At 36.8% G+C, this 23,829-nt stretch overlaps 1 protein-coding gene across 6 annotated transcripts in view; it reads right to left on the minus strand.

Annotated features, from left to right (window-relative positions):
• VPS13B (vacuolar protein sorting 13 homolog B) overlaps positions 1–23,829 on the minus strand; it is a 486,160-nt gene that overhangs the window by 384,057 nt on the left and 78,274 nt on the right. For all 6 annotated transcript variants that reach the window (XM_075743649.1, XM_075743646.1, XM_075743650.1 and 3 more), the window contains exons 13-16: positions 18,424–18,615; positions 17,641–17,810; positions 13,781–13,975; positions 12,081–12,205 (exon numbers count right to left, since the gene is read on the minus strand). In XM_075743649.1, coding sequence (XP_075599764.1) covers positions 12,081–12,205; positions 13,781–13,975; positions 17,641–17,810; positions 18,424–18,615 — 682 coding nt within the window. The remainder of the gene's footprint in view (positions 1–12,080; positions 12,206–13,780; positions 13,976–17,640; positions 17,811–18,423; positions 18,616–23,829) is intronic.

The raw sequence follows: 23,829 nt of genomic DNA on the forward strand, positions 1-23,829 counted from the left end.
TCTCCCATTTCCTCTCCTCCTTCCCCCTTCACACACTCCCAGAAGCAGCAGCAACAGCCATTAAATCAATCCTCTAAATCTGCCACACAGAGCCATTTGGTTGCCATTAGCAGGTAAAACAGGGAGCCAGGAGGGCTCAGAAACATGCTGGTGCTCACTGAAGAAAACTGCACGGATAAACACAGTCATTTGCTGAACATGATACCACGAAACAGGAATAGGACACAAAGGCTGCTGCCATTTGACAAGGAGATCCATGCTCAACCTGGTCGTATCAGCGCAGCGAGAGTCCTGACTGTGGCAGCTCCCAGAACAGCAACTATTTCCATCAGCCTTTCATGCTGTCAGAAGAAAGAGCAGCAGCTCTCAAATCATCCTTTCAGTCTCAGGGAAATGCACACAGTCAATTTAGCAGCAATACAGTCATATACAAGATACTTTTGTAGGATATAGAATATGATTTTGTAGGATAGAATTTTGTTGAATTACTAGGAGCACAAGTAAGGATTTTTTGATATTGATTTCTATCCAATATGACCTTTAAAATTTCACTCATTATTTTGTTTTGAAGTTACTGTCAAATTACCTTTCTTATTCCCAGCAGAGCTGCAAAATTTGGCATCTTAAATAACAAACTGGTTACCTCCTAACAAATTTACTTCAAAACATGCAGATATTTCATTTCTTAGTCTATTCCACTCTATTAGTGATTTCAAATTTCAAACTCTTTTCCTACCTCGAATTTGCAATGTGACTTTCCTCTTTGCTATTTCTTACAACACTTTGGAAATTATCAAACACGTTCAAAAATTACATAAACATTGTTTACAAGAAAATAGCCCAGCTCCTGAGCCCAGTCTATGGTGAGGACCTTTCCGCTTGCCAGAGCCAGCACAGCTCACCAGACATGGCCCTATCCAAGTACATTCTACTTGAATGTAGAGCTGTATTTTACACAGAGGAAAAGTTGCTATCCCAGAAGTCTGATCATTCTCCAAACAACATAGATGTGAAGAACATGTTGCAATAGGAACATTGCTCCCTCCCTGGAAGTGTTCAAGGCCAGGTTGGATGGGGCTTTGGGCAGCCTGGTCTAGTGAAGGGTGTCCCTGCCCATGGCAGGGGGGTTGGAACTAGATGATCTTTAAGGTCCCTTACAACCCAAACCATTCCATGATTCTATGAGCTCTCAAGAATGCAGATATGATGAACAGAGGCTTTGTTTTCTTCTCATCTGAAGACATCTCCTGAAGTAAGGATATACTCAAGTCTTGCCAGCTAGGAACAGCAGCTTGTGAGAGTTAACTGAGAGAGAAGATGGCTCCTCTTTACGGTGAGAAGAACTGCTTCGAGCAGGAATGGTCACAAGGATAGATCCACAGACCTTGCTGTCTCACAAAAAGCTAAGTAACTGGTAGAGCATTCTCCCAACCCTTGTAGAAATGGCAAGACAAAGTGACAGAAGATGACAGTAACATTTAAGAAGGAAAGAGGCACAAAAAGGACCACAAAATTATCTTCCTCTCACAGGTTTCAAATGATCAGAGGAAAAAGAAAGAAAAAAACCACTACAATGGGATCAACAGATTTGGGACTAAGGCACAAGGATGGAGAACAGAAACCAAGAAAAAAAGAAACAAATAAGAGAATGCAAAGGAAAAGCAGCATCTTTAGAGTATGTCCAATAAAATGCTTGGAAGATGGGGAGAACAACATTAGAAGAAACTCAAAGCACATGTGAACAGAACAGGCTGTATGACAACTTTCTTTCAAAGTTCTTGGAAACTGAAAGTAGGGATCAGGAAAATTAAAGTTATATTTAGTGCATTAAGAAGAAGATAGTTCATAGAAGAATGAAATGCTGACAATGGGAACAGAAAGAAAAAACATGTAACCCATACACATACCCCTTTTCCTGCCATCCCTTGCAAATTTCTCATGTATAACATTTTTGAATACATAGCCTTAACTCGCTTCTAAGGACTTCCATGAAAATTGTGTAAAACAGAAAAAAGTTACTAAATGTAAATAAATTTGCCTAATTATTCTTTTTCTTGAAGATAAGTAACAGCTGCAAAGTTGTTAGAAGATGGACCACAACTCACTGAAAGAAGCACAAAACACCCATTTCATTTCTTCTCTGAAAAGTTCAAAGGTCTTCTTGGAAACTAACAGAGTCTCAAATTCCCTGCTAAAGATTCAAGAGCTGAACACAACCCCACCTTCAGGTAAATGCAACAACTGATCTGAATAAGAAACTTTGTCCAAAAAGGTAAGTTGGTTAGGATTTGGGGTTTTCTGTTAATTTCTTCTACTAAATACATATATAAATATATAAAGGCCATTAAAATTACTATATTGTGCCTCATTAATTATTAACCTCAACAGAATTTTAAAGGGTATCAGAAGCTATTGGAAGCAAAACATTAAATCTCAGTAAATGCATAATACTTTTTACTTTAAAGACTGCAATTATTGTTAAATTTAAATGTACCATCTTAAGCAATTTCTCTAGCATTACACTATTCTTTCCTCAAAAATAATACAAACTTTGAAGCAGGTTCTATGCATATAGGTTTTTTGTGTTCAGTTTTGGTCTATTCACTATGAGTCTCATTACATCTATTTCATTACTTCAAACTCCACAAGCCCTAGTGAGTCTTCAAGACCATCACAATTATCACATACACACACACACTCTGAAGAAAAGATACTGTCAGTAAAACACAATGCCAGGAAAGCATTTTCTTGCTGTAATATATGTACACAGCCAAATCCAAGATGCATACAAAATAGAAGTTAGAGTATAACAAATGCATGTACTTTCAGAGCAACAGATTAAGTCAGTGACAGCGTTATCACTATTCCATTTTCCCTTCTTTTAAAAATACAAAAATCAGATTTTTAATTCTGTCATTCTGCATGTGTATGCACATTTCTTGATTATAAAAGGAATATTCTAATCATGCTTACCAAATACATCTCCTTCTATTCGATTGTTCATTTTGCAATCAGTCATTAAACTCAAAGGAAATGCTATTTAAACAGCAGCAAAGAAAACCCATTAAAAATTATTTTAAAATCCTATAGGCTTTGTTTAAAAAACATACATGTTATAATGGATAAAAATTCTGATTGAGTAATTAATACACAATTCTTGTATTAGTGTCTTAACGACATAATCCTTTCCATTTTTTCCATCAACATCAGAAGTATCTGCAAGAGGTATAGCTGATTTCCAAATCTGTTCTGATAAACAGATTTTATTCTCACAGTCTACTGTTTAAGGGCCTCATCCCACACGAGCCTGACTTCAGCTGTTCTCTTGTTCTTCCTTTTTTTGCTCAAATTGCCCTCTAACATTCTCATCCAAAACACGTCATACTAAAAAAATCTAGTTCAGAAACTGGGAGCTTATGTCCTTTAGAAGATTAAAAACTAATGAAAAATCAGATAATGCCTACTGAACATACAGGCCCACTGGAGGGCCAAACATTAGCATGCGTTCAATAGAGTACCTGTTCCTCAGTGTGTACAGCTGACAGGTTATTTTAACCTATTTTAAAAGGTGTTGCTAAAGAAATAATAATAAAAAATAATACAAAGCTATACAACTAGGATAAAAGTGCTTAAGGAAAAATGATGAGGATGTCTCCTTGTACGCAAGCAATACAGCCTAGAAGCAAAGACAGATCCTGATCTATGAGAAGGTCTATTCCCATAGAAAAGAAAAAGTGCTTCTAGGTCACAGAGGGAACAAGCATGAGGAGAATACAGCAAACAAAACACACTGGATGCGGGATAGTATGTTTCTCCTACCTAGAGATGAACTGTTAAGGTATTATGGACAGCTGAACAGGTGAACATGCACACAAGTCTTTATATTTGGTTTATTTGTTGCTCCAAGTGAAGATAAATAAATCTCTTTTTTTAATAAAATGTTTTTAGTCACCATTTATCATGGTTATCAAATTCAACTGAATGTCACATTAACATGCTTGTAAAAATAGATGCATAATTTAAGACTATAGAGTTTCTGGTACCTCACTCCAGGTGGAAATGAAGCCTACCACTTGAGATTGAAGCTCTGCAGCATCAAAGGAGGATATGCTACAGCTTGTCCAGCAACATAACAATGTTCCATAAGGTAACCATAAAAAGATAAACTAAATCAGCAATCCTACATAGCTTATTCAAGAAGCCTTTAAACATACAGCTTTGGTGACAGAGGATTATTTAGTACGCAATGTAAATAATAACATTTCAGAAACATAATTCTATAGGGCACTATACTAGAAGTCCTAATGCATGAAAGAATCTAATTTTTTCTTCAAGTTATTGTATTTAACAACTACAAATTTTTAAACCAGTGCTTTCAATCCTATCAACTCCCACAGCATTTTCTTAAAAAGAAGATGCAAAGAAAAAAGTGAAAGCTAAGAGAGCAACTGTAACACTGAAGTACACTCTTTCAAAATCCTATGTAATAACCAACATTTGAATAGGGCTGGCTAGCAGGATGACACCACAGTTGACCTCCATGCCCTTCAGATTCAGGATGCACATTTCAAGCAGGTAACAACTAAAGGCAGCCAGGTGCAGGCTCCAGTAACGGTCTGTGGCTCTGCACAGTGTGTATGTTAACTTGCTCCCTGCCAGTTACAGGCCATGGCAGCTGCCACTTTCTCAAACAATGCTAAAGGGACCAAGCACCCCAAAAGCCTGGCGATATCCTTCTTAGCTTTAATTTTTTTTTTTCCTCCTTTTGAGAGTGCAGGGGAAAGCTACAGTTAGGCATGTGGATATGATCTTAGCCATGAAAGGCCACCAGGCCTCAGGGCCACAGATTGTTTTCTGGAATGTTTTATTTAGTAGTGTAGATGACACCTCAGAGACTGTATTTCTCTTTGTGATGCACAGATACACTTGGGGGGGGCAGGGGGGAAGGGCAGAAGCCACCAAATTGCAGGCAAAATTCTGGAGAAATAAAGGACAAACACTGTGTGTGAAGAATTCCCACCACTGGATTTTTCTGGCCAGAGTTTACATAAGTAAAACCTCGTAAATTGAGAATATCACTGAAAATCCTAACCAGGTATTTTCTACAGGTAGTGGTAAAGCTAAATAAGAGAAACAGAATTTCCAAATACATTCAATACAAAAAGAGTATGTATTAGGGATTTAAGTTTTCTTCAGTATTTATGCTGCATAACAGCACTTCAACTTTAAGACAGTAAGCTTTTCATACCTTTCACCAGTCTCAAGTAAAGCACAATGTGGCTTTAACCCTGAAAATCCTACCCATTTTGAAATAAATACCGTTTACTTGTTTCTAGCACAAACGTCAACAAATACTGATGGCAACAGTTACAACAACCAGGATAAAGTGTTCACCACATGCAATCACTTTCCCTGGACAGATATTAGTTAATAGGCTTAATTTACTTTCACTGAAGAGCCTTGACAATGAATTAGTCTAAATAACTATACTGGAAACACTACAGATGACCACCCTTTACTGTCAACTCTGCTGAATTTCCTCCTCATGGACAATGCTAAAAAATACAACTGCTTCCAATTTACATTGATTAAAAGTGCACTTTTAACAGATTTGCTAAATGCTGCCTGCCACATCTGCTGAGAAGCAGTAACATTAGATCTGGACTACATTTAAAATAAAAAATTAAACTAGAGGTTTCCAACTGAAGTTAATTTGTAGTTGCACTAATCAAGCTTCAAGTCATGTACTCAAAATGCAAATTCCCTCCTGGGCAGAGGGTTGTTCTTGGTAACCAACAACAGCTCTTTCCAGAAGACTGCAGTTGAAAACTGCCTCAAAATGTTCATGTTGAAACTTGATACATTCATATCGCTGCAGATTAGAAATGTTCCACACAAGTTCCTTAAGCATCTTCATCCTTACACACGAGCATGGCCTACTTTAACTTTTATAATGAAAGACATGTTAAACCACGTTATCAATGAAAAATCATTCTCCTGTTAAAACTAAGTGTTAAATCACCCTACATTACTGTTCACAATTTGCTATGATATACTGACATACCTACTCCTCAAAGATGCACAGTAAACCAAACTTTTGAAAGTGTCAAATTCGTTGGTCACAAAGCCATACAAGCTTTGTGAAAACAGCAAGCAACAAATTAAAAAAAAAAAATCTGATTTAGTATTATATTCTTTGATGCGTTTTATAGGTGATGGCAGAGAAGTACACAATGCTGAAGAAATCCAGCATACTCCCTAGACTGATTGTTCACATCTGAAGCAATTCTACACAACCAACTCTGCAAACCCAAAAGAATTGCTGTTTCTGTCTGGTTTTGCACTGCCCATATTACTGACATATCTCAATAGTTCAAACAGGTTTTTACATGTGCTAGCTCTAACTCACATGATGCCGATGTGGCTGTAACTCTCTCCTGTCCCAAATACTGATGGCATCTGCTCAGGCATGCAATCTCAGCTCTTTTCTGTTTCGAAGGATACCCTGAATTTTCATCTGGCAGTTATATCCAATTACTGACATAACTAATAGTCGCAACTGAATGCTACCAAATTAGTTTCATGTGTTTTCAACCTGTTTCTGCTTCTGACCCAGGAACCGAGCATGCCCCTCAACTACCCATGTGAAACACAATCCACATCCAATCTAAATTGACATTACTCTTGATTTACTGTGACTAGTCGATAAAACAGGCTGCCAAAATCAAGACCCAAGCGTCAATTTATTGGAAAACTTCCTAGATTTATGATCTAATGCTCACAGTCTGTGGATATGTGGCTTCATATCTCCTGCCAGCAGGGTCCGCTTGCCTCTTACTAGCACAACTGAGCTGAACTGTGTGACGGCTACATCTCATGACTCTCAAGCTCACAACTCAACTGTGATTTCTAGTTCTAAGCAGCATTACTCCACTGAACATGCCCTGTGAAGATGTTTCAATCAAAAAAGCAAAGACAGATAGTTTGCCTGATCCACCACTATACACTTTTAATCCTCTCTCAGTGAGTAGCAAATCCTAAAATCTCCTACTGTCATCACAACAGTACCTTGTCAGTAAAGGCAATGTCATCAGGAGCTAACTTCCTTGCTAAAAAACTTTAGTGTGCAAGAAGCCAGATCTTCATCTATCACAGTGCTTGTGGATCAACATGAATTGCTGTCACTCTGGCCAATTCATTGTGATGCCATTATATGCACATAGGACTTTCAAGATGACCCATAAAAGCAAACATGAGCAAGTGCACATCCTGACTCATACTGGAGCTTACAAATGACCTTACTGGATTGCGTAAGGAGTCTAACGATGAATTCTGTCAATAAGAATACAATTGTACGGTGTACCACTATGTGGCTTTGATTAAGAGAAGGATGTTTGCCTTGTAAGGGATACCTGATGGAATAAAATGGAAGTAAAGCTGTATAAAAATACAAACACCTTCACAGAAAAAAAGTTTGACCAGAAACCTGAACAGTAATAACACAAGGTCTTCAGAATCCTCAGGTTTTGTAATGTTAATATTAATATTAGAAATTAAAAAGTTAAACTCAATTATGTGCACAAAGCAACCATTTGGCAATTACATGGTGACAAAGTCAAAATAAAAGCTAGGAAGACAGGTAAGAAAACACAAAATGCTGATGTTCAGGTTGCTGGCAAAGTATATTTCTCAGTATTGCTGAGTAATAGTTAGCTAAAAGGAGGCTACCACCTTATGTGCCAATCTAATGTAGATGTAACAGATTCTAGAGACATAGTAAATATTTACCTTTACAGTTAAATCTGTGTTGAAATATTAAGAACAGCTATATTATATAGATGTTCTTAAGGGTTCATAAAAACAAAGCCTACAAAAAATATCCACAAATATTCCATGTGAAGATCTCTGTATCTAGATTTCTATAGTGATCTTTCAGTACTGTGAGGGTACATACTAATAAAACAACTACGGCACGACTGTAATCCACAGCTTTCACAAGTGAAACAAGTGACTTGTTTCACAAGCTGAGGTGCCCAGCATATGATAAATGTGACTTCCTTTAACAGCAAAGCAAATTTTAAACTTTTGTCAGCTTTTGTCACTAATGATTAGCTCTTCAAAAAAAACACTGAGGGAAAGAGACACAATGCCAACACAAATCAAGTCCCATGTTGTCAAGAATCCTTCCTCATCAGAAACTGCTTGACTAAGATTAGCACACTGCCTATGCTTAAGCTGAAATTTATTTCTTAGACAGTATCTGCAGAGAACAATTCAAAAGAAAGAATCTTTGCAAAAATTATATCCATTTAGTCTCTCAGATTTTTTTTTTTGTTTACCAGTAATTATCTAGTTGTACTTGCAAGTTTCTAGTGCAGATTTTTGTTCTGATAGAGTAGCAATTCAAGAACAATCAGTTACCTGCTCTGTACTCTCTAATAATTGAAGTGCAGGCCAAGAAACCCTAGATACTAATTTACTCAGGAGGTCCTCAACTTGTTCATAAAAGGTTCAGTCACACACTCAAATTTAACATGACCAGCTATTAGGCAAGTCTGTACTGGTGCTTCCTTGTAGACAGCAAACCAGCAGCTATTGCTCTGGTCTCAAAATGAGAAAGAGGAGACTTGTTAGCAAGGAACCAGACCCCTTAAAAGTAGACTACTGGACTAAGACGAAGAATAGAAAGGATACAGAGATAGATCCTGTCATCCCCATTTATAATCTTATTCCACAGGTGGAGACAGTAAGTGAGAACCTTCCCAAAGATCTGATAAAAGAAAATGAGTATCTGGAACACCTGTCACAGGAAGGGAATTTCAAGACAACAGGTCAAGAAAAAAAGACAAGCAATAAAATAACAGACATAACTGGACCAATATTTACCTCAAAATATACAGACACACTTCACTATCAATCCAGATATCAGAAAAATAAAGGAAGGCTATTCAGAATCCATATTCTTTAATGTTACTGTAATATTTTTCAGAAGTACAATAAAGTGATATTTTATATGTAACAGAGGGTTATAACACTAAATCATCTTACACTAGATTGCCTCATCTGTTACCACAGACATTGTAGCCAAAAGAAAAAAAAAGAAATCAGCTAATTTGTCTCAAAATTTCTGTTTGGCAATAAACATTCTTGTCATTCATTCTAAGCTTTTAACCATATTCTGCTAATTCTTAGTTGTTTTTTAGACATCCTCCTGAAAGCTTTGAAAGCTGCTTTACAATCTGGCATGCAACACTACATAAAGTAGTTGTAAAATATTGACATTAACATTGTATTTTGCATCTTGTTTTGCTTGACAAAAACAAAAGACCAGATGTTTCTACTTTCATATAAAAATAGATTAACTATACAATTTAAGAGATGTCCAAGACCTAGTTAACTAGTGAGCTTGAGCGCATTTCTTTTGTAAGAAGAAAGTGTATTAACTGAAATTAAAACAGACATCAATCTAGTAGGTAAACGAAACAGCACTTTTGTAACATTTATGGTTATTTACTGGAATTTACTGGGCTGATGTTGCTGAAATTTTATCTGTTAAAACATGCTAACAATGTTTATCAACTATTCTTAAAAAATAAATATTACTACAGTATTTTATACACCATATAGATTATTATATTGAAACTAGAAAACTATTCTACTGATTTATGTCAGAAATAAAGTTGAGATTTTCACTGCTAACTCAAAACATACTACCTGAGGGATTCCATAACAGTTCATAAAATGTCTTTGTTTTTCAAAGGTATGGTCTGTGGTATGTATTTTCTACGAAGAAATAGAAGAACACATGTAGCATCAGATGTGTGTACTTTAAGAAACTCTGGAATGTGAAATCTAAAAATCCAAATAAAGCAGGTGGTACAATTTGGGGACAACAACTGAATTTAAGTTTAATGACATTACCAGGTTATCCTACCAGACTAATTCTCACTCACTGCATGACTTCAATGAAGCTCTCAGTCCTCATGCTGATTTCCATTTAGTTCAAGTGCTATTTGATGCGTTTCATCTGGAGTTTTATTCACTTCAAACTACACTTCATTTAACCAGGCTGCTGCTGTACTCCTTTGTTTTTCTACTTTATTATCCGCAAATTGGTGTTGCTTAGTTTAGATAAATTGTTGGAATAAGTTAATTTTATATAATTATTTTGCAATGTTAATAAATAAATAAGCTTTAGAAAAAATATCATATCACAGAAAAAAGTGAGAAAACTATTAAAATTAGTTCTAAATACACTAGACAACAATAAGTGTTGGTCTGACAAGATCTACTAATAACTGCTCATAAGATTATTTGCTATTTTAAAGCAGGACCATTCCCCTGCCTCCACTCCCCAAAACTATGCTCACCTTTATTTTTCTGTGTTATTAACCTACCATACTCTATTTTCCAGCTGGGCATGCATCATAATACAATGTATTTTTAAAAGACAGAGAGAAAGAAAGTGAGCAAGATAGAAAATCATGAGAGAGAAACAGAGAAGGCGTGAGAGAGAGAATGCGAGCACGAGACCATGCACACATGAGAAAGAGCGTGATGGCAAGTGTGCAACGGCGCATGTGGAAAAGCATGAGAAACCAAGCATTAGCGGTCAAGAGATCGAGCGCAGCAAACACAAGCACACACAAAAGAGCACAAGTGCACTCATGAGAAAGCACTAGCACCTGAATACCATGAATTTGTCAGATGACAGATTTTTTCCAACTATTTTTCATCTCATCTCTAAAATAGTTTATTTTGCACAACTAATCACTAATTTATTTCTACAGTTTACTAACAAGAATCACTAACTACAGCTTAGTGTTAAATGTCAGGTCATGTCAGGAACAGCTGTCAATCCTACAAGAGTACCAAAGTACCGTGATTAGTGCTGATTATGGGTTATTCTGGTAACATTTACCATTTTTTAGGAAAACACCACAAGAGAACAGCAGTTCATTTGAAATGGTGAGAACTTTTGTAAACTATTGATGGAAAATATGAGAAAGTCAATTAAGCTGCTACCACCTGGTGGTATGCTGATTATGCTAAAAACCTCTTCTATTTAACACTGTATCACAGCTTCTGAGAGGAAAAACTAGCATATTCTCTATGTAGCAATATTAACAATCACAGACATAGTCGGTTTTTTCCTATAATCCATAAAACTTTCACAAACAAATGACTGTTACAAATTAGCTATACAACACCGAATGTTTGAAGCCAGAGTATTTAACACATTAACCTGTTTTCCTGTTATCTTGTCATTTTATGTACGATTCTTTGTACGGATTCAATCATAAAGTAGTATTACAGACAGCTACTGCTCAAAATGAGGGCTAAAACTCATGTTCTGTCCAAAGTACTGCTAAAACACGTTTTCTTGAAAATACTTTTTATAAATACAATTTATTAATAAAAACTATTACACTCTGACATATATGATCACAAGATCTAACCTGTAGAGCTAGATTTAAATACTGAATTTCCATGGCATTAAAGTTTAAAAAAAATATATAGCTTATTTTATAAAGCACAGAATTGTTTTCAGAACAAAAGTGTTTGCATTTAAAATCTGAACTACTACAAACAGCTTAACACCTGATCACAATGTTAAAACACTTCTAACTGTAATGAGTAACAGAAATAAAAGTCTAGTAGAGACTATCTTTTTGTGGGGCTGGGGTGTTTTGGTGGGTTTTTTTCCCCCCCATTTGTTGTTTTTTATTTTGTTGAGTTTAAAACAGAAAGAGCTGACCTGTTCAGTATGTAACTTCAGCTTTTGTATCCACTCAAGGAAGAACGGAAACTAGTTCACAGAGTTCTACAAGGTCTAGAAGAAAGCCCTTAATTACAAGACTTGCGTAGCCTGTTCTCTCAACCAAACAAGGGTCTAAAGTTTATTAACAGCTATCCTTACAAAGAATTTATTAATGATAATAGACTTAAGAGTAGAATATGATAGAAGAGACAGAGAAGTTTAGGTATATCTATGGAGCTTGGCATTTTTAAACCTTCATTAGAAACACAAAAGTAGTTGAGTACCATACTTAAATACACTGTTCATGCTCAATGCTCACCAATATCTGGGAAACTTGATCAGCTTTCCATAAACAGCAGTACTGAACGAGGGGATAACTGGAACAGGGAAGCAGTACAATCCTTTACTGTCCAGAGAAGTCAGTGCTGCTTGAAAACCAAATATCTGAAACAAATTAAGTTGGTTGAAGTGTATATTATCACATGATTAGATCACTTTCACGTTACTTTTATAACATAATATACATATTTTAAAGTATACTCAATAAATATGAAAATGTATTATTTTTAGATAAATCCTTTTCCCCCAACACAAAAATAACCAGAAAAATCCACCTAAAATAATAATCCAATAGGAATACATATAAAGATATTTTCTTCGTTAAAAAATGCGTGTTAATGACACTCTGAATTTAAAAAAAATGCTGAATTATAATTTATCTACTATAAAATATTATTCTATATCCTTTAAATCTTTTATAAATAAATAAAATCACTTCTTGTAATTATAACAACATTGGCCTAAAAAAGTGGCATTTAAGGAAATGAGAAGCTTCCCTTCAAATCTTTTTTTCTTAATAAGAACATCTAAAGCAGTGTTCATCACAACTCTTCTTTATGGCTTTTTTTGTTCAATATGGAAAACAAATAGTTGTGGAGTTGCCTTTTTAACATGCTTTACCACCATAAGAACAGAATACTTCAGTCTATAGTAACACTATCAAATAAACCCTATAAAAATCAGAATTGATGTCCATGTTTTGCAAACACCGATCAAACAGTTGCTGAAAACTTTCTAAAGAAAGAAGTCCCCTCAAACTGAAAAACATGCAGATGATTTACAATATCTTTAAATGTAACAGAAGGTAAAACCTGTCACCCAGAAAACTGAAAGCTTGCCGTGCAATTCTGGGACAGAGGGATTTTTATGCAGATAGTAAGAAATTAATTGTTTAAATCTCTATTAAAATATCAACATGGAAGTGAATGGATAACTGAAAAATTTAGCAAAATTAACAGTACTGGTAGTAAATATTTACATTTTAGCAGCACCCAAAAGGTTTCAAACTTCCTGGGCACATCCTAGAAGGTTAGAAGGCCTGTTTTAAATGCAGCTTCAGATTTTACTTTTTCATTCTACTACAATCTCATCAGATGGCAACTGAGTAATCTCAAAGTAAATTTTCAGGATCTTCTAAAACTTCCCCGAGCTCATAATAAGAACTTCTCTCACATAATGGATCTTTACCTGAGAACATTCAGAGGTTTTTCATCTCATAAGAAAAAAAAAATAATTGTTTGGCACCAGTTTTTGATTGCGTACCTTCACTATCATGGTTTTCCTCTATCAATAGCACTAGAAGTGATATTTTTTCCTCATAACATCCCGCCAAGTTTCTCAGTGTAACACACTATCATCTACATATTCTGTAAGCGTTATCCTAGAAGAGGGGAAAGGTTTCTTTCCAAATTATTTTAACTCAATCTTGCCACCAAGACCTTGGGGCTTTAGTCTGCATAGTTCCCTCACGTGAGGTTCTCTGTTCACGGTACAAAACCTTTGGCTCAGGTCAGAAGCAGCAGTCCCAAATGACAACATTCTGTGAAATGCCTTTATGTCCTTTTAGATAAGTTAAAAACTTTCTCCCAAGAAACCTGCTAACACTTAGGATTATCTATACTCATATTAACTTTTTCTCAGCACGCTGCAATAAGAAACAGATCTCAAGCTTTCTTTTACCTTCAGATAGCAGTGTGAGTAACAGTAATGAAGCAGGTTGTCAGATGGCTGGCCCAGGCTGCTGACCATGTGCACCAGCTGCTCGGCATACATCGGCACCGAGTGCTCCAGGTTAACCTTATCCACCAAAATTCGGACAGAAGGTAAAGGCCGCAGGGGCTGGAAGGTTGCAGCATTTAACAGTCCACTTAAGTTCTAGGGGAGGGGGGAAGAAAACATGCAATTATTACACTACAGATGTATTATCTACCATATTTACATATTTGTACCTACACACAAGCAAATCTACATGAAATTAACCATTTACAGATAGTATGGCCTTCCTACAAATCCTCAAATCTTTTCAAAATAATTTCTTGAAAGTTTAAAATTTATGTATAAACTTTTCATGCAGAATTGCCTTGGGTGTTGGTGCCCTGACGCTAGCAGCTGGGGCTGCAGAGGCGGCCTCTGTGAGGGGAGACTGGGGCTGCCCCATGCCAGACACAGCCAGTTCCAGCCGGTGCTGCAACCACCCCACCACAGGGCACAGCTGAGTCCGCTGGCCAAGTTAGTGGCACCTCTGTGGAAACATATTTAAGGAAGGGTAAAAACACCACAGGCTGAGAGGACTGAGGGGGGAAAAGTGAGAAACAGCAATATGAAAGCAAGGTCAGAGAAGGAGGAGAGGGAGGAGGTGGTGCTCCAAGCACCAGGGCAGATGTTCCCCTGCAGCCCATGGAGGAGACCACAGTAGAGCAGGCGGATATGCCCTGAAGGACGCTGCAGCCTTGTGGAGGGCCCACACTGGAGCAGATTTTTCCTCAAGGACAGTGGGAAGGATTCACACTGGAGCAGGAGAAAAGTGTGAGGAAGAGGGAGCAGCAGAGATGGACTGTTAAGGCCTGACCACAACCACTCACTCTCTGCCCCGCTGTGTAGTGGGATGGGAGGCAGAAGAGTCAGGGAATGAAGGAGTGAAGTTGAGCCTGGGAAAAAGGGGGATGGGGAAAGGTGTTATTTTGATTCATGTCTTTGTTTCTCACTATCCAAATATATTTTAATTGGCAATAAATGAAATAAATTTTCCCCAAGTCAAGTCTGTTTTGCCCGTAATGGTAAGTGGTCTCCCCCCTCTCTATCTCGACCCATCCTATTCTCTCCCCCTGTCATGCTGAGGAGGGGAAGTGAGAGCACGGCTGGGTGAGCAGCTGGCAGCGGGCCAGGGTCAACCCACTACAAGAACATGCAAAGTCAAAATATTTTGTTCTATAAAATATTTGCTTACATTTTTATCACTCCAACTATCACCATACTAAACTTATGCTGATCTAACCTTTACACTGTCATGTATTATTATGTATTCACAGTCATGCCAGACATCTCAGAAAAGGAAAAAAAAAAAAAAAAAAGGCCATTCAAAAAAAAACCCCACGCTATTTTACATATCCAAATATATTTTTCATTGTATCTATTAAAATGAACTACTGTAATCAGTACAAGACAGACATGGACATATCAGAATAAGTTTGTTGAAGGGCCACCAAAGTGATTAGGGGGTTGGGGAACATCAGCAATCTCTCAGGAGAGACTGAGACAACTGGAGTCATTCAGCCTGGAGAAGGCAGAGGGAGATCCTGGTGCTGTCTACAGCTGCCTACAGGGTGGGTAGAAGGATGAGGGAGCCAGGCTCTTGTCAAAGGTGTACTGTGAGGGGATGGATGAGTGGTAACAGAAACAAGCTGAAATGCAGGCAATTGCAAACAGATCTATGGGAAAGCTTTTTATGGAATCTCTATCCTTCGAGCTAATTCAGCACTTGACTGGACAACTTGGGCCGAGGTGCCCTACTTGGGTTTGCTTTGAGCAGGATGTTGAACTTCTGGGAGATCATCTCCAGAGATCTCTTCCAATCCAAACTACTCTATGAATCTAAAGATTTTATTAAACTTGCAGCAAAGAAAGACAATAAATTGATGTATGCATGACTTTCAATCTAAAATTCAAAATTATTGTTATTTTGAATAGGCTTGGCTTCACTTAGGAAATGTAAATTGAAACTCCAAGTAAAAAAAAAAAATAAGTAAAATGTTTACTTGAATTCAACTTGTTTGCCTCAAACCTACAATAAATATGGGACTGCTCTCATTATAAAAATCCCATCTGCCCACGCCCATACTGTGAAAAGCACCACAATTCATTGGGCTATTCCAGGCTGAAAGGAAATAATACTTCTCATTAGGCACCTGGTAATGTCCCATTTTCTAATATTAGAAGCTTCTGAATGTATCCTAATACATCAAGAGATGACAGATTTGTCACCAGTTCACTCACTCCAGCCACCTTAGCTGAAAAGATAAGCAGTCTAAACTTCTCAGGTGCACACTCACTGAATAAATGGCATGTGCTTGAAATTTTATATGTTGCAGCCTAGAGACTAGTGAGTCAAGTGAAGTATTAATGTGTAGGTTATTGTGTGTATTTCACTTCACCAATGAAAGTGGTTATACAAGCACACTACAGGAAATGCCATAAATTAAGACTTTCCATACTGTGTCCTCTTCTGCATACACATATAGTCTTAAATCACATAAACATGATGTAAATAAGCCCATTCTACAAGAAAATACAATACAACTTAAGACAGTGCGCTCCCCTAGTCAGCAGGTATCTATTATTTTAATCAAGATAATTTAATGCCATGGTGCCTTCCATCATGTAATAATACTCAAATCCATCTCCGTAAAAAAAAAAAATAAGCTTTTTCAAATATTTTTTCATGTTTCTTACTAATACGTTACTTTCACAACACCTTCAGAACATACAACTTCATCTCCATTTTAGACAGAAATTATCACTGAAAAGAAAGGTTGATAAAAAAATATTTCACTAATTCTGGAAGTCAGCTTGAATGCCAATTTTTTAATGTTTAGCACAGCAAAGCACTTCACAAATAAAAGCCTAACTCCCACTGCTTTAATTGGAACCACAGATACTGAGAACCACAAAATACATAGCGCTACAAAAGTTCTTCCTCAAGTACAAGGAACATGTATTTAGTGTCCACTTGTGAAAAACACATTGGAAGCATTTAATATCAGATGAAAATTCCTAGAAATTGAACTCTATCAAGAACAGATTTTTTTTTTTCCTCCCCTTCCTCATTTTTTCCCTTATACATAAAATATCTTCCAGCCTCTGCCACAAGAGGTATACCTACGGCAATTCTTCACTACAAAACACTGATTCACTCCTACAGTACCTCAACTTTGTGCACTGAGGAAGTCCTGTAGGAACTCAGGACCCAGTACAGGATTCTTTAGGTGAAGTTATACTACCTATATCCAGAAGATAAAACAAATTAAGGCTGTCGGGAAATTTCATTTCTGGCTCTCTGAGCTAGTCACTCAGCAGTTAAATGCTCAGTAACAGGCAAAAGTCCTGCTGGTGTCCTGGGTGGAACTGGTACACACAGAGCTGGCTGTTAACATCTATGAAGTCTCTACTGAGCCTATGTATTCGAAGATTTCAAACTTGACCAAGTTTAGGAAGACCTGTATGACAAAATGATAACAGGTACTCTTCTGATCAAAAGGTTTCCATAAAAAACTTCAAGTTGAAGCTACTTCTTTTTAATCTGATTCATGATTTAAAATCTATTCTCTTCCAAATTCTTTTTTCCTACCAGTACCTGTCACCTTCAATTTACAAGTCTAGCTAGTCACCACACACCCCACTCGTCTTAGGTATCTGAAAGGAAGGCTTATGGGCACCAAACTCATTAATACATTCGGCACATGGAATAATAGCCCAGCAAGAAAATTTCTATTAGCATGTGCTATTTCATATAAAGAACTGAATAAATATCTGTGCATACATACCTTCTCACCCATGATTATGGGCATCAAATGGTCTAGAAAATTGAATTCTGCCACAGGGATTATAATTGTACACTTAAGAACAGTGAATGTTGTAAGTCGAGTGGGAATGTATTCCTCCAATGATGCTATTTCTTCTGAGCTTGGCATAGTTCTATTTCCATCCATAATATCTATAATAAATCAAGATTACATACATTTGACTATAATATATAAAATATCTCCTACAGTCGCTGTTTCAGAAATGGTTGAAGACTAGCAAAAAAATGGAAGGCATTTCCCCCACACACACCCTCATAATTAATAATTTTATTCTACACTGGTTCTACCTAAGGCTAAATGCAATCGTAACTGGATTTTCCTTACTTTGAAATCCATATAGTTCTTTCTCAGAAACTCATCTTAACAGTTTACCTTAGCTTGTTTCCATGCATCTTCCCTGTGTAACTATTATTTCAAACTAAAATACATACCAACAGGGATACTTTCTTCTCTAAGACTCCAAAATTAAGCTAGAGCTGTCAATGAAACAAGCCCTGCTTACTCAACAAGAGGCTTGTGATTGAAACAAATGGCCTCCAGAGTGTCTGAAATTCTCTCAGAGGTACATCCAACGCTGATGGGGACACTGTGATTAATTTTATCTTCATTTCAAATTTTACTCTTCGGACTCATGAAATCCCCTGACATATTTGGAGTTTAACTATTTGGAAGTTGCACCTTCACAAGCACTGAAATTCGTCTGGTTTAATTCTGTGTATTTGTGTATATGCAATAGGAGCAAACCTGGCTTAGTTCTGCTGTACGGCTCATATTCATGTTCCAGAGCACAAACTATCATTTTCATTATCCGGTGTACCGCGCTGCTATCCAATCGAAGATTGAGTGGGCCCACAATGAGGTTTTTTGTGGACATCTCCTGAACGTTTCCAAAATCTTCACTCTTTACTGAAGAAAGGTCTTGCTGATTCCCAGAAACTACAAGAAGTTTTATAAATAACAACAAATTACACTAAACAATTGGCCATTATAAAATTGTTTATCAGCTACTTTTGTTTCAAATCCTGTGATCACAGACTTATACAGAAAATATAACAATGCAAATTGAACACAAATATACCGTGACTAGTTTAATATGTTCAAACAAACATTATTCCTGTTTAATGCAGAGGAAACGGGGTAAGATTCTGCTTTGCCTCCAGGCACACTGCAACTTAGGAACCTTTCCATTAACTTTGTATCTCTCAAGCTTGGGACTCTGAAGGTGTCCAAACTATCTCCAAACTTCTGTGGCAACTTAACACCAGGTGCCAATGACAGCTGTACTGTTTCAAACTTTCTACAGTTTATCACAAAGATATCCATCTCAAACATTCAAGGAAAAGGTATGCTGCAAAGAAACTACAGATATAGGCCCTCAAAATGCTAGCTGCCGGTACATGGGTTGGAACAGCAATGAGAATCACACTCCCTTGTATTGTCATAAACCGGACTGACTCTTTCTTCCATTCACTGATGAGGTAAACATGGGCAGTGAGAATGAAAACTTCTGATGTCTCAGATCATTTTTAAAAGGACCTCCACAGAGATAAAAAGGGGGTTTAGTCTCTGCATCCAAAAGATCTAAACTTTGTGCTCAGAATGGCAACTAGTGTACAAATTAAAGGATAGCTATTGTTTTCTCTGATATAGATGTAGGGTAATGAGGTAGACTGAAATCACACATTCACTGCGTACAGGCTACTCATCAGCTATCAAACAGTATGACTACATTTCTCTAAACACACTTCATGGAAATTCTTCAGTTAAACTATGCAAATTTCAGAAGCTTAAGTTTTCCTGTTACATATGACTTGTAAAATACCCTCACCCCCTAACATCTTTAGTTTGCAGAATTTCACTCGTACTTTTTTTTCTAATAAATCACTAGTGTCTTCCTTGCTTTGACACAAGCACTAAACATCAAATGTTTTGCTAACCATTACACAAACGAACAATCTTGACAAAATAAGCATCAAGATTAAATGGATTCTGAGACCACTTAACCTACAAAAATGAAAAAGTTCTGAGATTAAATTGTAGGATGGCACTTCATTCAGTAAATCTGGATAGTGCATACTGCTTAATAGTACAGTAATCCACAATCCATCTGGTCAAATTTGTGACAAATAGGAAAGCCAGGAAATGCACAGCCACTGCCATCAATTTCACCTTGGTTTCCACTATTTAACACATCTGCAATCACAGGGCTGTCCATTTGAGATGTTCTCCTTGTACTCATGATCAGTCGTGCCACAGAAGCCAAAGTGGTGGACTGACTTCTTCCATGATTCTCCTTCTCAATAGTAATATTTCTCAAGTGATTTCCAAGTTCTTATCCAATGCAGATCTTGTACATCTACTCAAAGCAAGATAGATCTCATCCCTTCCTCTTTTTGCCCATCTGCCCGGATGCAAATTAACCTATTTCTTTGCATAAATCTAATAACTTCCTGCCTTTCTGTTACAGTAACTAACTAAACACGCCTGTAGAAAACCATGACCCAAAACCATGGGAAAACCTGACAATTCTCAATTCTTGTTATACCATCTTCCTCACTGACACAATCTGCTGTACTAACATAAATGGCAAGACAAGCCCAGCTCATCACACCAGGCAGTGGGAGCTGCAGCTGTTGCAGACGTTTGACCTACCCACTGTGCCAAAGAGATGTAGGGCCTGTCCACTTCTGAGTAGCTGAGGCTTTGCGGTTAAGCAGCCTGGCATGGTGTGATTCACAACTTCAAGGCAAATCCTACTTTTGAGCCAAATGGAAGAAAGCATGTTTTATTTCTGGTTGCCTGAGAGGAATCTAGTTGTCTTTCACTCTCCAGGGAAACGCTCCCTTTTCCTCCCTCCTTTACTGTACTTATTCATAAGAGTCCTTTTAATGGGGGAAGTAAGCTTCAGGGAAAAGGAAGGATAGGGGGCTTTTTTCCCCGTATATTTAAATCATACTCTATAAAATGTTCTTGCTTCTAAGCACTGGTGAGGAAAAGGTTCCGGAATAAACTGACACTATCCCGAGCATGACATAGAGTTGGTTTAATGCTCTGCAGGCCTTTACAGGCCTTTATACTCAGAAGACAAATTAACTTTGACTCTAAAAGCCCAACAGAAGTTGATGGTGAGAGCATTTATAGCCTCTGCTTCCCTTGGTGTTTTATTTGGCATTTGAGAAAGAGAGAGATACTACCTTATAAAATCTATTCAAATCTTCAGATGGAACTGAAATGACAACCTTCTTAATAAATCCTGAAAAAGACCTTTTTTAAGAAGGTAAGCCTGCTGTCAGGGTATGCTTTATCTAATATGCAGTTAACACGCATTTTCGTCCTTCCAATGCTGTACAGTATCCAGTTCAGATGAACACTATTAAGTGTAAAAAACCATAACATCACATAAAAAATACCAAGGCCAAAAGCCTTTAGAAGTAATAACTGCCTCCCTTTCAAAAAGGAAAAACTCCCCTCATTTCTATATATTGTATGTATATGAATAATATACTGAAGTGACAGCATTTATACAAATCACTGTTTGGAATAGTTCTATATATTTCTATATATTGTACGTGTATGAATTTCTATATATTGTATGCATATGAATAATATACTGAAGTGACAGCATTTATGCAAACCACTTTCTGGAATAGTTCCATTTAATTCTAAGTGCAAAGAGAACGTGATAGAAAACCTATTGGTTCTGTAGAAGTAGGTGATCACATGTTACTTTTGAAACTTCACAGATCCATAAAGGTAAATAATTTCTGATCACTGAGTATTCAGCTCTCCGTAAACCATATTGCTAATTCTAACAACAACAACAAAAAAAAACTTAAAATGAGAGTGCTGCATAATAAACTTGCCACCAAAATAGATAGGCACACATTATAAACAAAATATAACTTCAAAAGTAGACCCCATTAGGTCTGCAGGTCATGCAAATCAGCAATCAGGGAACTGATAGGCTACTCAATGTTTCAGGGAAATTATTATTTTGCATCGAAATACAAAACGAAAAATAGAAAAATAAAGCTGGAAGGGAAGGACCGGCAGAATTTCAAAATAAGACTACTGTGCATGACTGTCTATCTTGTTTTCATTCAAAATACTAGAAGTGATTAATGCACTTCTGTAAGTGACAGATGAAACTCCTGAGGTTAATGTTATCCATGAGGCACTTGCAGTTTAATCAGTAATCACACACTTCAGCAAAGGTTAAAGGGGCAAAGAAAGTGTCAAACCAAAATTACCTTGACAGATAAAAATCTTACAATCACAGTAACTGCCTCCTATAACTTAAGTTGGGGTAGGTTTTTTTAGGGGAAGGTGATGTGCACTGATTGTAACTAAAACATAGTTAACAATGTCAAAAGAAGAAATAGTAAAATCTAAACTTTCACAGACATACTCTCATATAGACACCACATTGAAAATGTACCAAGATTTATATTGTTTTCAAAATCTTGATGTACTTATACCTTCATTTCAAATGAAATACTTTACACGTATTTGTTCATGTTCTATTTAATAATTACATACTTGACTCACAATATGGAAAAATTAGCTAGAAAACAACTAGCAAAAATGTCAAACTTGCTTTTGTGAAGAACAAAACTGTTTGAAAATTTAAGGTTTAAGTTCTTGATTCTAGAACTATAACAACCATTTAAACCACTAATTTAAAAATTAGTTACTCTATTCATTCTGTTATATAGTCAGGTAGCTGAAATTAGAGGAGTAATACTGAACACACAGCAAGGCTTGATAGGAAGCCAAGCTACATTTTGTGAGGTGCTTTCCTGGTGACTGATGTAGGAAATAAAAGCCAAGGCTCCAAGAAAGCAAACTGAAAGAAACAGAAGAGAAGCTGAGGAGGGGAAAAGGTAGTCAGAAAACACCAGTAGCCTGGCCTGGGGCGGGAGGGAGGAAAAAAAAGTGTTTCTGACTTCAGCAATTTCTGAAAAGGTTTAGTTACAGTCAGAAAAAGATATGTCATCAAATTCCTTGTGCATCCAGAGAAACAAGACAAAATACTCCACAAAATCAATTTTTCCTCAATCGAATAATCTGTGCATATTCAAATTTCTATAGCAAAATTCACAAAGGAGATAAGTCTTACCCTAGGTCTTCAACTGCTCTACATAAAAGTTCAGTGTGCAATTAAATAGTTATATTTTTATTAAAACCATAAGTAGACTGCAGTAGAAGCTTGACTTAATGTACGTTTTCTCAGCTTCACATCACACAGTACAGAGAGCAAAGCCTCAAGGCCAGGAACGAATTGTTATATTACCTAGTGTCCCTCTACTATTGCAGGCAATACCATCATTTATTTCTTTGTATTAGCTTTGCATGATCCATTCTCTCACCAAACTGCAAGTTTTTCTTTCCTACTCCTTTTATGCTTAACGTCCAGCAAGTCCAGAAAACAAAAATATTAGGAGTTCAAACTTCTCTTGTATAGAGACAAAAACATGCAAAAAAAACCCCAGATGAGTTCGACTAGGTAGCAAGGACAGATAAATGTTCAGCCATAGAATAGCAAGAAGATCCCAACAGATGTCCACAGAAATAAGGTTCATGATAATAAATACACAGGTCAGGCAGAAAGCATTATTTAGGCAGTAAAACTGCAGAACAGTAGCTGTAGATGACAATCTACCCGGGGTGGGGGGAAATCACATTGCAATTCATGATAATAAATCTGTATAAAAATACATACATATTACTTGCTGATACATTAACTCCTTTGTCCTGGCTTTTGTGACACTCACGAAAGTAGATGTACTTACTACGCTGAATTGTCTCAGATTTAGAAATTAATTGATAGGAATCTCAAAAATTACTTAGCATTAGCCAATATCTATGTGTGCATTGTTTAGGCTAATATTTGCTCACAAAATTGTTCAGATATGCATGTTTAAAGATTAATTCTCCACATTATCCCTCATCCTTGCATTTTTCTTCATGGGAGAAAATGACCGTCCTTTTCATCTTCTACACCAAGTAGATGGATCAACTTCATTCTTCAACCAGGATTTCTCAAAAGAAATTCCTCCCCCTCCCAAAGTCAATAATGACAACAACTTTAAGGAAAAAAAAAATATCATATTTTATGAACTTCTCCACTGCTACAAGAGCATTATTTTC

The sequence above is a fragment of the Balearica regulorum genome, chromosome 2, assembly GCF_011004875.1.
Source record: "Balearica regulorum gibbericeps isolate bBalReg1 chromosome 2, bBalReg1.pri, whole genome shotgun sequence".
In the NCBI taxonomy this organism is placed as follows: Eukaryota; Metazoa; Chordata; class Aves; order Gruiformes; family Gruidae; genus Balearica; species Balearica regulorum.